A 16,772-nucleotide genomic window follows, 5' to 3' on the forward strand; every position below is an offset into this window, starting at 1 on the left:
CATGTGCTGAAATAAAATTGTTGGCAGTTTGCCAGTATAACCTTTGATGTTGCCAAGCATGAGGGACCTACATATAGGAAAATATAGCTTTCCTATTAAATATGTGATCAAACCACCATGTGCATGTTTTATTCCTTATCTTAAAAGCAATGTTTTATATGGTTAATCTTATGTTGCAGTCTCCAAAATAACTATGTAACTACATTATAGAAATGAAATCTAGCACTCAGCCTTACATTTAACTTTCAAGTTAGGGTCCATATAGAAAATAGATTATTTCAGCAGGGCAGCTGAGACCACAATCTGCAAAATCCTCTTTGCACTTGGCTGTAAGCTCCACCCTTTAAACAAACTCTTTGTGCTGGTTTTAAATTGAATTTTTCACTGCACGAGTATCATTAATTAAATGGCAACACTAGCTTCAGCAAGCAACACATTTTTTCCCCCTAAAGCTCCTTGCGCAAGGACCCTTTCATTCATAGTTTGTGAAAGCCATTTTTCTTCTGCCTCACTGAGGAGAAAGCTATGCAATAGGCCTGAAAGGACAGTTCCCAAATCTAGTCATAACCACGAGCTACTTAAAATAGCTTGAAAACAAATGGTTTCTCCTCATCATCTCCTTTTCTTCTAGTCATTTTTTTGTCAGGCACATTTACCAGAAAGTTCCAAAACTCAGACACAGCATGACGTTTCCCTACCTTACTCCTTTCCTTTCCATAGGCCTTTTACCCCCAGCTGTTGCTGTAGCTGCCAGCTCCATTCAATTAAGCTCAACAGGAATGCAGTCATCCTTCCATGGTTAATCCTGTTCAGGATTAATGAACTGTGCTTTAAACTGAGGGAACTGCTGGTAAAACTGAGGTATAAATTTGTTAGAAAATTGTGCTACTAATTAATGAAGAAGGTCGTTTTAGGACTCAGTGGAATTGAGTTTAACTGGAGAAGAAAAGTCCAAAGACAATTATGTGCACTTTTCTTCACTCTCCCTCTCTCTGTGGAAATCTTTTGTCATCAAACACCTTTTCTTCTGCCTCACTCCTGTCAGGTCACCACCAAGGCATGTCACCAGGAAGCATGAAGTAGAGGCGACAGTGAAATGAGGCTGAAGTAGAACCATTTGTTTCTTCATCCTTTGTTTCCAAGCAATGAACACTGTGTATAATGTGATTTATTTAAGTATTAAAAAACAGGGGCTGGTCAAAATAGTGAGGTCATTGCTTCTCCAGTCACACACCAAGAAAATTCCTGGTATTTGGCTTTCATGCTGGTCCTGGGAAAGTTTACGGTCATTCTCTTTCTCAGCTATGTTTGTTCTGTACCTTCGAGGAAAGGCTTAGGGGATATGTTAGAAACACTTGTCCTTTCACTTTCTAGATATCAAAAGCAGTGAGGATGGAGACCTAGACAAAGTGAAACAAAATGGAACTTTATCAGGAATGTGACTAACAAGCCAGGGCAGTGAAAGGAGAAGAAAGAGAAAAACAGGTGAAGATCTGATGTTTAAAAACAAGATCACAAGGGTCACCTCATCAAAAATTTTCAAATTCTGTTCCTGTTTGATCATACAAAATTTTGTTTATTTTTTCAGAGCCTTCAGCCCTTCCRTTATGGTATGTTCATTAGTATCCATCCTGTACAACTTCAGGTAGATACCATGACATTCAATATTTAGTGTTGCTTCATTGAAGGAGGTCTTATCATAAAGTAATGAAATACACAACTTTTACTTGATCATTTAGATCTTTTGTATTAAAAAAACTATGATGTAGGGTACTTAACTCTTTAAACCATGCAGTTGTAATTAGTTTTATCTTGCAAAGAAATTGCATGGATCCTTCTAAGTTCTAAAAATGTACTTTTGACTCTCCAAGTGAAATATATCCATTTGGGGCAGGATATGTGTATAAAAAAAGATTGAATCCATGTTTTGAATGTAAAACAAAATCTAATTACTCAAGTTTTCATAATGTGATACTGAAAGGATTTTCTGTGCAGTATATTATAACGGGCCAAATATCAACGAACCACAAAATATGCAAGTTTGTATTCTGCACATATAACAGCAAAGGAGCCGAGGCATTTGAGTCAAAGTTCCCAAAAATGTTTTGTTTAAGTGCCAAATCCAGCAATGTACTAACACACATGCTTATGTTTAAGCGTATGAGTACAGAAAGTCAGCCAAGCAGAAAAAAGCCAGTTACACAGTTATTTTTGAGACAGTGCGTTGTTTATAATATACTCCACTGTTATAGATTCAGAAGAAATGATATCTTGTCTTCAAATATAATTACCACAGAGGACATGGATGGCAGGATTTTTAAAGCAGCCCAAGAAAATTGGGCACCCAGTTCCTAGCAGATTTGCAACTCTAATATGCTGAGACTTTTTTGAACATGACCGCATCAAGCACCCATACTGGAGCTGTCTGTTACTTGATGCAGGTTTTCTACAAGCAAACCAGTGAAAAGGTTTTTACAGTACTCAGAGGTCTTACAGTATAGTGGAATATTTTGTATCAAGTTCTCTTTGGCATAAGAAAGAATATTCTTTTTTTTTGGGGGGGGGGGGGTTTGTGGATAGCCTCATGGGCCAAATGCTCAATCCTTTGATGTCAATGGCAAAGTTTGGTTTAAATGAGACCAGAATGAATGGGCATGTGCTAAATCAGATATTTTTAAATGCATGCCACTTGAGCTTGCAGAAGGAAAAATAAGATCATAAATAGTTGTGATCTGTTTGAAGTCAAAGAGCACTTTTCTTTCTGTGGGTCTATTCATAGTTTCAGGATAAGAAATTCTTATGCTTAGTAGCAAGAACTGATGAGTGAGACTTTCACATACTCAGAGAAAAGAAAAGCATGAGTTGACTGCAATTTTCTGTGTCCTCAGTCTAAAGAAAATTCATGAGTCTTGTAGCTGGAATATAAAATTAATCCTGCTTAGTTAGGAGAACCTTAATTACACACTTGCCGTTTTCCACTTGAACTATGGTGTCTGTAGTACCCAATGGAGTCACTTCTCACTGAATTTTTTATCTGATTTTGTTTTCTTCTTAAAATAAATCTTTGATTTTGCCAGAGAGTAAGATTAGTTTTTATATATTTTTTGCATTTTTAGTATTTATACTGTTGCTATATTAAGAGCGGGAATACAAATGGATTATTGTGAATCCTGAAGTGTTCCCTTTTTGCTGCTGGAGTCCAGCTCCATACAATATTAGCAATCTGCTTCTACGTCAAAGCCAAACAGTGACAGTTGCAATAATGAATATTTGCTGCAGGCCACTGGTATGAAAATAGCACAGTGCTGCATGCCTGCGTCACCAGGAACAAATCTTCCATTTGACTGTGACTGAATTTCCAGGCTCGATTTTAGATCATTTATTACTGAAATAGTTCTTAAGATTTTGTCATAATATAATGTTAAGAAATGCTGATTCAGTCTTCAAGGCATCAGTTCAAATGTCTTCCTACTGCTTTTTGGATTTTTAATCCCTTATACCTTTAATGATATACCCTGTATTTAGGACACCAAACTCTGTGCAGGGAGCAACACTGTATAATATTCAGAGATACATGCTGGTTAGTTTAGCAGGACTGGTGAGAAGAGGATTTGAATTCTCTTTTTATGAACTTACTTAACTAACAGCCTTCGGAATGTTTCCACCTTAATTCCTGTGAATATTTCCAGCATTTATTTGAGGGAGAGCAGCTTGGCATCTTTAAATATGTCATGGCTTTTCCGTTGTGAACTCAGGCTCTGGATTGTTTTCTTGCATGTTTTGATGCAATTAGTGCATTTGCATTAATGGAATATACAATGTATTAAAATAAGGCATATTTTGAAAGGTGTATGAGTAGAATCTATGCTGTGAACACTGATATTTTTGTTAGTTGAAGAGTTAGTTGAAGAGTTCTGGTGACATTTACCATTTTTAGTTTAACTTTTATGTACAATGCTGCTCTCATGCATGTACATTAAAATGCCCTCAAAATGACTAACATAATTGACTGTATTTTCTTTTCACTTTAAGATAATTGCATGGTGAAATACAAGATCACTGTCCAGATAGGAGGTCAGATATCTGAAGCAGAATAAAATCTGCAATTATTTAAGCTTTTTATAGTTCATTGCCTCAGGTTTTCCTACATGTGGAACATAAAGAAACGATAATCTATACTTTGCTTAAGGCATACTGACCCTTGCACTGCAAAGCTGGTAGTGGTCATTGATGTATGGATCTAGTTTCCTGTAAGATTAGGATGAGTACCAACCTTGCCATCGATCCTTAGAGAATGTTCATATTTTTCTTTTTCTCTTTTCCTTCCCTTTCCCTGCTGCTATCTGCCCTCTACCTTCCTTTACACAAAGAAAATGCATTGGCTAGCTCTACTACTGTATAATAGTCTAAGGATGAAGAAACTGAAGTTTTAAAGTGCTACTGAGAATGGGCTTTTAATGAAAATCTTTTCACTGCAGCAACATTCAACTGAAGAAAGCCAACATCAACATGGCTTTTCTGGGATGGGAAAGGAGTGACTAGTTAAATGTGTAATTTTGTGGACAGATCTAGAGAGGCTTCATTTACTCATCAGTTTCCCAACATAAGGCTGAATGTTTCAAAATAGTATTTTTCTTTTGAAACATTATTGTTGATCAGTGAAAAATAAAAAAGAACAGAATGTTCAGCAAGAAAGCATCGTTCATTCTGCAGTCATGTTTGATGTCCTCAGTACATTCAGGATATAACCACCTCCAGAATCACTCCCAGGAAAAAAAAATACTCTGATTAGACCTTGAATGGGACCATACCTTTTCTATGTGCTTTAATGCCTGACAGTATGTAGAATATTCATTTCATAAACACAGCTTTTTGGTTTTATGAATAATAATTTTCAAAAACTCTTTTGGAGGATACAGAGAAAATACACATGACAAAATACACATATCATAGAAGTCCACAGGGCTGGAAGGGACCTCAAAGGTAACCTAATTATCCCCACTAACTGAAATGGGATCATACCTGTGTTTCTTCTGCAAATATTTGTTCAGCCAGTTCCAGGTCCTCCAACAAGCAATATTTCATGACCTCAGTAGGTAGGCTATTCTAAGGCTTTACAAGCTTTAATATTAGAAAGAATTTCCTGATGTCTAATCTGAGTCTCTCTTACTGTAATCCAATATTCCTTGTCCTGTTCGGAGGGATCAGGGAGAAGAGTCTATTCTCTTATTTTTAGCTACCTTCTACAGATTTAAAAGCTGTTGTCAATGTTTACCCTTCATCTTCCATAATCTTAAATGAACAATACCAATTCTTGCAGCATTTCTTTCGGCATATTCTTTCAGCATTTTTTTCCCCAGGCCATGTTTTCTAAACCTCTTATTTGTTTTGGCTTCCTACCTTGCAGCCCCTTCCCAGGTCCCTCTCCGGTTGGTTTGCATTTGTATTGTTGCTGAATTACCAGCAGTGCAAGTCATTGCTAATTTGAAGTTTGCAGTCCCTAGACTGGACACAGTGCTGATTAGAGGAGAAAAAATACTTCATAAATCTTTCACTTTACACTTCCAGTATGATGGGGGCCTTTTCCATAATACCCCTATGGTATAGCTGACCTGTGTTCACCTTGTTTTCCACTACAGACAACTTTTTCTGAAAATCCAGTACTGGGGCTGTTCTTCATCCTGTTTTAATACATCAGATTAATCCTACTGAGTGTGGATTCCTGCAATTGTCTTTATAAAAAAGCATCTTATTTTCTATAGACTGTTTCTCCAATGTGTTATTGTTTTGAATCGTGTCTCCCAGTGTGTTTTCATCTGCTCCCAGTTTGCTATTGTCTGCTAAGTTAATAGACATGTTCTTCATTAATGAAATTGTTAAACAGGATTAGTCTGAGCCATACCTCTGCAGGCATCATTTAATGTGTCTCGCCAGCATCATAACACATACTGGGATCTACAAGCCAAAGAATACTTATTTTATCTATTCTAATACATGACAATAGATAAAGCATATTGCAGGTAGAGCACACTAACAGCAAGGGACACATGAAACCAAACTGAGCTGTTTACATTGGAAACTACCTAATTCCARGAGTAATCTCAGTAAAGTAAATAATATTTCTTGTGGGAGAAGCTGCTGCTCAATATGTTTAAAATGGCAAAATACAGCACTGAAAAGCTTTTTCTCTCCAAAAAGGCAGGACTGCACCTGTGCCTTGTCTCCTCCTGTCACTTATTTCCCATCTTCTTCTCCGCCACTTCAGTGCTGGATCTTAGTCCTGTATCCTGATAAGTACTTAACTACCAGATGATACTGCCATATAATTTTCTCTTTCTCTGGCACTGCGGAGATATTTAATAGGAAATAGGTGAGCTTCAGTGGAAGAGACTAAGAGGTGAAAATACCATGCTCTCCGGAGGGATAATCTGAGTCCAGGGCACTCGGACTCCAAAATGGGATGAGAGATCCCGTGGAGAGATCTGTGGGAACCCTGCAGGAGTTTAAGCTGTCAGCTCCGTGTTGCGGTCAGGACTTGGATGGCATGTCCTTGGCAGAAATGTAGGCCCTCTCAATACTTACCTGATGGAAACAAAACTCATCTGGAGGCTTGAAGAGCTTGCTGGGTTAACTGGCGCTATTGAGCACAGATGCTTAGAACTTAGTCATACAAAATACTATTTATACATTATTCAGACCACAATATTATTGTGTATTTTCTCTCTCTTGGGTTTGAAAACTGTACAAACCCCACTTGTTCTTAGATTCAGGCACTAAATTTCCAAATAGATTTAGGTATATAACATGCTTAGAGCTTTCCTAACACAAAATTGATACACAGAACAAAAGTCTGACTAGTGTCTGTGTAGATCTTAAATATAGAATGTTGTATATTTAATCACTATCATTAGTATATATTATTAGGGTGTGTGTGTGTATATATATGTATACTAGGTATTAATAATTACTATTCATTTAATATTAGTTTTGGCTAAGATCAAGTGAAGTGTCAATGTTTTATTTTATCTGATATCAAGAACATACAATTATTTTAATTTTAGTTTTGTGAGTACAGAATGTTAAAACTTTAAGTTGACTACTTAATCAGAGTATTATGCAGCACTATGGCAGTTTATGTACCTGAAGGGCTGTGTATAAATATTAACTGCCTATTTTACTGGTAATTTATTTGATCTCTTTTAGTGAGTTATCCTTCAGTTGTACAGTACAGTCTTAATGACCTGTCTTTGCAGTTTATGAATTCTGTATTTACTGGGTGTTAGCAGAATGCTGGAACCAGAATACATGGCATTTCAATACATGGGAGTATTGTATTTTGTAAACATGAAAAATACAAAGAAGGAGGTCAGATTTAGTTCATTACTATTAGTCGTTTCACCAGCACGCTCTGGCTCTCTGTGGGGTTACAGCATTAGGATGCAAACATGCAAACACCAAGGGTCACCACCTTCTATTTTGTTTCCCTCCATCTCCTTCCTTTGCCCACAGACGTTGCCACAGGGACACCAGCAATATCAACGACGACAACCGTGGAAATCCGGAAGAGCAGTGTTATGACAACGGAGATCACCTCTAAAGTGGAGAAAATCCCCACGACAGCCACTAGCAGCACCACATGCCCTTCTGTGGAGACAGAGGAAGAAAAAGCAAAAAGACTGCTGTACTGTTCACTATGCAAAGTCGCTGTCAACTCTGCCTCGCAGCTGGAGGCGCACAACAGTGGTGAGATGGAGCAGTGCTTGCTTTCTTCCTTTTTTTCCTTCTTTCTCAAGAGCTCTGCAATTATCTTCCCCTGAATAGATTAGATCTCTTGCAGCAGGGGACAAAGAGGTGGCAGAACACTGGCAATTACATGGAATTCATTAACTATTAAAGAATAAAAATGACAAGCAAGTAGACTTTCATAAAGGGGGAAGAAAGGAATTTTACTGCTTGCAAGTTACCCATTTTCTTCCATTTTAGCTTTTGCAGCTTCCAGACCTTACGGAGCTAAGTGACAGCTCATGCTTCATTACCTTTGATGTTCAGAGTTCACATACTTTTGTTTATGCCAGCTAGTAAACTGCGTATGAATGCCTTTAGTGTTGTGTGAAATCTAACAAACTAAGGCTGAAACAGGGAGCATCAGTCAGTCAGAGTTCAATGATGAGAGTTAGAATACTTAGCTACATATGGTCTGCTAATAACTATTGAAAATTGTATATATTTTTCCTTTGTTTTGGTTGGCTGATAGTGATTACTGCTTGAGAGTTGAATGGGCAATTCCTTACCTCTGTCTTTCTTAAGTTTTAAACCTTTCCTAATTAGTAGAGCTGAGCAGCATTAATAAGTTCCAGTGGTAGAGAGGCATCATTCACAGTCACTGTTTTAAACATCTTACTGATTGGGTTTGTGGTGAGCAGGGTTAAAAGATCTTGGGATTTAATACAGTAGCAGTGATCATCTATGATAGTCCTACAATAGTTGCCTTATTTTGGGTGTCGGGGTTATCCGAGAGCATAGTAAAAAGAAGTAAGAGACAGAAGGATAACCTCAGCTCTGAAACAGAGACAGAGATGATATACCTGCACCAAAATGAGGAATGGTCTTCTGATGTAATAAAAAAAAGAAACAACTTTGGCATGGCTGTAGAATCCATTTAAATTAAAAAGGAAATGATAATTTGTTGGTATTCATGAGAAACAAAGCTTAATCAGTTTTAAATGCTGTGTTTGCTGTATGCCAGATCTTCAACTGGTAGAAACTGAAGTTAATAAAGCTGTACCCATTTAACCTATTTAACTTTATATGAAGACTGTATTCTAAACATTCTTCTGATCAAGATGAGAGCCTAAACATTATTCTGAATATTTATACAAAACACCTCCAAATTTAGCCTTCTATGCTGATAAACTGTGTATATGCTCACATGCCTGCATGCTTGTAGATGTGTACATGTGAATGCATACAGTAATTATTATTGGAGCACTAATTCTTTACATAGCAGTAGTCCATTGTCATCAAAGATTACCTGCGTGGAAGTCAATAGTGCAAGAAAGTGTATAGTCTGAATAAAGGTACAGTCACAGTACACTATTGTTTTCTATACAACATTTATTTTAATAAAAAATAAAAGCAAAGTGCATAGTTCTCACATGTTTTGGTTTCTGACCAGGCCATTAAGATCTGTAAGTTGCTGCCAGGAACCTCTGTCCCTTTGTGATTTGGGAACTAATTAGTTAATTACAGATTTAAGTGTAAGCTACCTAATGCATACTGTTTATCAATCCATTCATGAGGACTACAAATCAAAGCCAACTACATCTTTAATAGGTAAATTACTCTTCCTTTGCAACTACAATTCAGGTCTTATTAGCAGCAGGAATTAATGAGAAATGTCACACCCATTTAACTTCACATCAGGATACTTGACTGTACCACTACTTATTGGTGTGGCTGCTTTGTTCTAGTGTATTACCTACACATAAGTAATTTAATAAATAAATATCAAATGTGAAATATTATTACATTAGTATGAATCTGATACAGGCAAACACTGTCATATTCCAAGGATAACACATGGCACCAAGCTGAGGTTCATATATATATATTTTTTTAAGAAAAAAAAAAAAAACAATGAATGCAACCAAATTGCCAAAGTTTTTTCTGTTTCCCATTTCTAATGTCTCCAGGGACTAAGCACAAAACTATGCTGGAAGCTCGGAATGGAAGTGGAACCATAAAAGCGTTTCCCCGGGCAGGCGTAAAAGGCAAGGGACCTGTGAATAAAGGAAACACAGGCCTTCAGAACAAAACATTTCACTGTGAAATATGTGATGTGCACGTAAACTCTGAGACACAACTGAAACAGGTACTCAGCTAGCTTGCAGAGTGTGAATCCTTGGCTATTCTTTGTTTTCATGGTGATAAAGTACCAACACAATCAGCATGTGTCAGTCTGACAGTTAACATCTAAATGGAGCTTGCAGATTTTGTCCTTTGTACTTGACCTTTGTGCTGTGTGTTTTGGTTTTGGTATGATTTTCCCTTGCACCAAATGCATTTTCTCAAAAGCTCTTGATTGTATCTTTTTTAAAAAGAGTTATAGAATCTCTGAGCTGCAACATGTTACAACTGTCTTTAGAGTACTATAATTGTCGTGAACTGATAAACCCTGCCATTTAGTGTGCTGCATGATATCTGCCGTGACAAAGATGTGGAGGTGGGTGCAATAAGTATTTTCACAGAACACTGAATAACCTTAGAAATGCGGGATGGATAGGATTTTTAATTTTTTTTTTTATCAGTGTTGCTCTGTAACTGAGAAGCATGACCTCCAAATTGCAATTACACTAAGTTATATTCAGTCATTCTTCAGATGAACAAAGCCTTTGTTCTGTAAAACACTTAGTTTAATTCCATATGCCTTTTGGAATTAAATACTTGTTAAGGAACTTTACAAGAATGAAGATAAATTCTGTAATGGACAATAGCAGTACTTGTCTTAGGTTTTCAGGAAAAAAATGTCCAGTTAATTCTTCTGTCTTTGTTCTTTTTGTGAGAACTCTTTTGAGAATGAAAATGAAAGTAAAACAATTAGTTCTGGAAAAAGTCACTTACATCTGGTACTGCAATAAAGTCTGTGTAGAAGGATTCTTGTAAAATCTAATAGATTTTATGAAGAAGATAATGGATTTTGTGATTTTATTTCACTGTCACTTAGTTTGATATTTAACCATCTTTCAGCTGAAATCTTAAAAGTATCTCTGAGCTTCTTAGGGACTTAAAAATTTCTTTTTTTTTTTTTTTTTTGAATAGGGGACACTCCACTTCTAATGTTTGTCCAAAACTTTCTATCAGCAGTGGGTTGAGTTTGATAGGTGCTTTACAGAGACAGGGATGAATTTTTCAAAGGCTTCCAACTTTGGCCTAGTTCAGGTCCTGTTGAAGTTAACAAAGGTGGGAAATTCATTGACTGCAGTGGAAGCAGAGTTGAACTGAGCACTTCTGAAAATCACAGTCCTAATACGTGGTTCACAAAGGAGTTATTCAAATTGGAACAAACCAAGTTCCCATTCATTACTGAATTAGTCAAAGTGATGCTGGTGTGGAGAGCAGTAGCTTTCAATATTGGAGCACCCTTGTCTAAAGCAGAAGCTGAAGTGGTCTGTTAAGGAAATGATGCTCATTGATTTTTTTTCCAATATATTTTTTAACAGCACATAAGCAGTAGAAGGCACAAAGACAGAGCTGCTGGGAAACCACCTAAACCTAAATACAGCCCTTACAACAAACTCCAAAAGGGAACACATCCTCTAGGGGTAAGCCAATCACCATCTTATTCACAGAATCCTTTTAGAAATATGAGTGGAAAAATACTTAAGATGGGAAGGGTAGTGTAGGTGATGGGAGTGTCTGAATGAGCCCATAGATGCCTATGAGAGACTTTTTATTTACTTTGATGGGCACTGGACTACAATCCGTATGTGCTCATTTTGTAACTGCRCTGAATGACCTCAGAAAAGAACCTTGTTTCAAAGGTCATTAGACAGCAAGAGTGGAAAGAAATATCCAGATGCTAAACAGGATCATTCCAGTTTTCACCAAAGACAATAATGGTGAAATGACTAAATAAAACTCTATAAACATAAAAACTTTAATTCTACCCTAATTTAGAAAACTACTCAGATAACAATTGAAACAATTAAAAAGAAATCCATCTTTCAGTTCATTCCACTCGGCTTCAGCATGGTTCTGGTCACATTCCCAACTGCCAGGATAAGCTTTCTGAAGCACAGTTCTTGTTAGCTTCAAAGGATGAAAATAAAAAAGTTTACTTTTTAATAAAAATCCTGTTAGGATTCTGCCATTAGTCAAAAAAACAGCTTATATTGTGGGTTGGGGAGTGAAGCATGTGGCATTTATCTCCATCAGATAAACTGTGTGATTTTTTTGTGTGACATGTGGTTTTGTAAGGGTTTGTAGAGGGTTTTGGCAGGGGGAGGGTGTTGACTCATTGGCCTCATACAAATCATCCACTCACTCATTGTCCATCTTCTTTAAGAGAGACAGAATTTGGAGCTCTTTTCTGTGAAAGCCCAGTTCTCTTCTAGTTGAACTAACACTCTTTTCCTGGCAACAGAAAATTTGTCCTTTTTGGGACAGCCCTAATGTGTGGTATATTTATGCATCGTTCAGTTGGGTGGGTGCTTTCCCAGATGTCGTAACATACTGTATTGCACCATTCTGGCAGACCCGCTGGTAAGGAAATGGCTCCATAGGGTTTTTCAGTAATACTCCAGGGAGACCAAGGTCTCCGCCAGATATAAATTATACTGAAAGGAATAGAAAATATATAAATAGGAAAGTAGGATATGGAATAGCTAAAGCCTCACAGACAGGATTATTATTCCTTTAGGAAATTCGTTGTTTCCCAAAGGATGGAAATAACTATTACATTACTGTTGCTGTTACTGTGCACATAGTCATCTATTCGCTTATTTATGTAGTGGTGATTTCTGAGAACTCCAGTCAAGGCCATTCAGTTGCTGCACAGACAAATAACACAGGCACATGTCCTTCTCCTGCTCTCTCACTCCCACAGTCCACACCATCAGGCCAGTGCTCACAATCCACAAGTCAAGCCGGAGGTGAGCAAAGAGGCAGAAAAAATTTAAAGGGAAGAGAATGAGTTAGCAATAAACCAACAGATATCAGTAGTAGAATAGAGGCTGCACTGGGGAAGGATAAGAGAAGTTCTCCATTTCGTTTTTTGTTTTTGAATAGAAAAAAATACCAAAATTGCTGTCACTTCAACTGCAAATGGCGTAGCAACAAGCCAAAGATGTGCTAATTTTACTTTGAATATAAATGTTTTTGATGAGCTCTAGACTTTGCTAACTTTCTTAACTCCCCACTAATTTTTCAAGTCACTTATTGTCCCTTCATTCACTCCACTATAAATAAAACAAATAGTGCCTACTTAACTCTTCATGTTGACCTGTCGTATAGTACTTGCAGAGAGATTTGAAAAGAATGTACATTGTACTATACATGCTAAATATTTTTGTTATTGCAACTGTGTTGAAAGGACAATCAGAAACATTTTGATAAATGAACTAAAAGGCTATCTAACTTCAGTAGAAGTTTCTGATTCCTCCAAGAACTGCAAGGTTGTCCTAGCCTTTTTATATAAAAAATCACCTAAGATCTTTGCTCTTCATGACAAAAATGCATCAGCATCACCAAAATTTTCTCTGCAGAAGTTAGAAAAAGGACATGCTACATTTTCATAGTTTTTCTAGAACAACAGCTTTCCAATGTCATATTTTCAATACATCATTTATAATGCTTTGTCCAGTCAAGTTATGTGTATTTCAGAAAAAAAAGCTTTATGAATTCCCATGGTACAATTTCACGGTTTAAGAAATCTTGTAATGTTGGGACTGATTTAATACGTCAAGCCACAATTGTCCAGTATATATAAAATACCAGACTAGAGAGAAAAAGTTATCTGGCATTTGATCATTTTACAAGTATACACTTTTCTGTAGTAAAATGGCTCTGATGAAAAACATCACAGACCACAGTAAGAACCACGTTGGAGGTTTTTTTGCACTTTTAGAGGTTTTTTCTTTGTTTGTTTTTGAGGGTTTTTTACTGTCTATTCTAAATAAGGCTGAAAAAAACTGTTTACTAAATAAACAGTAAGGAAAGAGGAAAAAGTGAAATATTCAGAAAGGAAAGAATACAGCTTGGATCAGTGGGTCTAGCACTGATCAAGAAAAAGATAAGGTCATTGATTTTTGTACGTGCAATGAGAAGATTTGTATCTAACACCCATTATGTCCTTCATTAAGAGAAGTATAGAATTTGGTCCCCTTTGAATATCTCTCCCAGAGAAAGACCTTGAGGCCAGCAGAGTTGCCAGTGGGTATTAAGAAAAGTCAAAATCCAGTATCCAGCTGGTTGGTAAAGAAACAAAAAATTTTTGGAATACAGTGATAATGTAATGATGAAACTTGCCAGACGATTCCTGTCCTTCCTTTCTGACTATTCACTCAACAAAGTACTGTTAAGCGGAAAATATCAGACTGATATAGTGCAAGATAATTATTTGAAAAACCTTTTCAATTTCAAGAATGGGAAATTGGTCTTTCCCTGTGAGTGAGAAGTGTCCATTCTTAGACTGAGATGTACCACACCACGTATATATTCTTGGCAAAGGACAGCAGTTCATCCCAGGATATGGACCCCACCTAAAGTCTGACAGAGCCAGTGAGAACTTTTCTTTGTCATTGGGTGAGGTTTATATCCTTGTCTCGGAATTACAAAACCAGAACAACAAAGGTATTCAGGCTCCTGGCTTTTCATTAGAAAATTAAAATCCCATCGAAATCTACAGAAATCTGTATTGACTACTCTGGTGTTCATCTGTGTGCATACAAAATGTAAACACTCTATACACAAATAATAATGGACCTCTGTGAGCATTTTTAATTAGTCTTGGAAATCGTAAACGATTTTATGCTCGAGATTTTTTTTCTCTTTGGAAACCATAAATGAAGGATTTTCTAAGTTGCATTTAGTATTGCACAAGGCCCATGTTATGAAAGCTTTTAAAGCAAAAGCTTCAGTGATTAGTTACAATATCATGGTTTTGCCCCTTCTTAAGTGATATAGATAAAAGTTTTTCATGATGATATTTTAAAAATATCTGCCACTTTTTCACAGTCTTTGTATGAATGAACAGTATCTGTGTGGAAAAAAGCTTCTGAAGACACAGCAAGATGATGTAGGGCAGCACCTGTAGATTTCATCACCTATTAGAACACATGAAAAGTTTGGAGATTTTCATGACTTGTGCAAGTTAAGCTTTTTTGATTTACTTGTTATTAGAGGCACAAGCTAATAAAGAGCAGCTAACTGGAGATTTTAAGCAGAACTTGCATCCTAACAATAAGAAAAACAAAAGTATCTTCTTAGTCGTACCGGGGAATAGGATATGCTTTCTTTCTGCTCTGGTCTTTATCATGAAGCTGTCCAGATGGAGGTCTCTAATTGATGGCTAATTCTTTCTTATTTAATTCTTGCAGGGTATGTGCAGCTTTACTTTGGTGCAGATTGCCCAGCCCCTCTTTAGGTTTGCTTTGATTTCTCATCTCATATTAAATTATAAGTCTCAGTGATAAGACGTGAGCCCACAACCAAGCAAATACTGAAACGCTTTGTCCCCTACCAAATCCTGCTCACTCTTGTTTGATGTGTGAGAGATCGTATCTCCTGTCACAAACCTGCAGCTCGTAGAGTCAGTAACCAGTGCAAGGCCTCTCTTTCTTGATCTTCCACTTACAGTCTAAGTCAAGCTTTTTGTCATGTAGCTAATATGAACAAATTATCTCTCTCTGTTTGTTTGTTTTCTCTCTTCCCCACAGGTAAAATTAGTATTTTCAAAGGAACCTTCAAAGCCGATGGCTCCACGAATCTTACCAAATCCTCTAGCAGCTGCAGCAGCAGCTGCTGCTGTGGCAGTGAATTCCCCTTTCAGTCTTCGAACAGCCCCAGCAGCTACCCTTTTCCAGACTTCAGCACTTCCTCCAGCACTCCTACGACCAGCTCCAGGGCCTATACGGACCACCCATACTCCTGTGCTGTTCGCTCCTTACTGAACTCCAAACAGGAATTAATTGTACTGCAATAATTTTTCAAATCAAAACAAACAAAAAAGAAAATCAAGAAAATCATTGAACTATGCAGTGTTTATTTATAGTTTAAAGTATATATGAAGAGCCAGGACTTTTGATAGAGAACTGAACAAATTCTAAAAGGGGGAATGGGCAGTATTTTCTCCAGATGAGAGCATTCCTCCCCAGTATTGATCGTTTTAGAACTGATCTCCAGCGTTGACTTGTAGTGACATATAAAACTTACAAAGCCTTTTGACTGTGCTTTTTGGCACATATTTCCCTGCAATGTCTTTCCTGCTTTATGAAACAACTTACAAATTTGTCTAAAGGGCATTAACTGGTTCCAATGTACATTAAATACTTTATTCTGTAGATTAAAGAAGAAGGAAAAAAAGAAACACTGTGAATAGTAGTACCCTTACCAATCCTCCTGCCAAATCAGCAGTTACTGGGTATTTATCTGAACAAAAGTAGTTACAATAGATGTCTTGTAAAACAGTAGTATTGTGTCTCTATCTATGCCACTAGGTTTCTAACTGAGTTGCAAAAGATAAAATGAACAAATTATGTCACTTTGGTAAGTAGTCAAAAATGATGACAATAATGTGGAGCTGTTCCTGGTGAGCAAAAATGATTTTCCTCACCTGCAGAAGAATGGGCATGAAGATAATCTATGGTTAGGACAAAGCAAATGGTAAAGAAGATTTAGTGGAAAAAAAAGTAAATCCATATGCTGTACACAGAATAGGGCAAACTTTTATTTAGCTGAGAACATATGTGTACAGTGTGTGTATATTCAAAAGGTGTAATACATACAGGATTGATTAATGTTTAAGGCATGCCAGTGGACAGCAAAAAATACACTCTTTTCATGAAACAGGCATGACACTTCAGTGTTGAGCAGAGAGAAGACACAAATGGGTTACACATAGTCATAACTAGCAAATGAAAACCAAGAGAGAAATCCTGGCCTCATTTAAGTCAAAATAAGGTTCCCCCTGACTGCAATGTAGCCAGAATTTTATCCCAAGAATGGCACATATTCTTTTTATATCATACCAGTGGGAGTGTCTGTAGATGCAGGTA

At 36.9% G+C, this 16,772-nt stretch overlaps 1 protein-coding gene across 1 annotated transcript in view; it reads left to right on the forward strand.

Annotated features, from left to right (window-relative positions):
• ZNF385D (zinc finger protein 385D) overlaps positions 1-15,668 on the forward strand; it is a 350,278-nt gene extending 334,610 nt beyond the window's left edge. Inside the window, exons 7-10 of the mRNA XM_026065941.1 lie at positions 7,510-7,743; positions 9,693-9,871; positions 11,220-11,321; positions 15,435-15,668. Coding sequence (XP_025921726.1) covers positions 7,510-7,743; positions 9,693-9,871; positions 11,220-11,321; positions 15,435-15,668 — 749 coding nt within the window. The remainder of the gene's footprint in view (positions 1-7,509; positions 7,744-9,692; positions 9,872-11,219; positions 11,322-15,434) is intronic.
• The last annotated feature ends 1,104 nt before the right edge of the window (positions 15,669-16,772 follow it).

The sequence above is a fragment of the Apteryx rowi genome, unplaced genomic scaffold, assembly GCF_003343035.1.
Source record: "Apteryx rowi isolate R43461 unplaced genomic scaffold, aptRow1 scaffold_234, whole genome shotgun sequence".
Classification (NCBI taxonomy): Eukaryota; Metazoa; Chordata; class Aves; order Apterygiformes; family Apterygidae; genus Apteryx; species Apteryx rowi.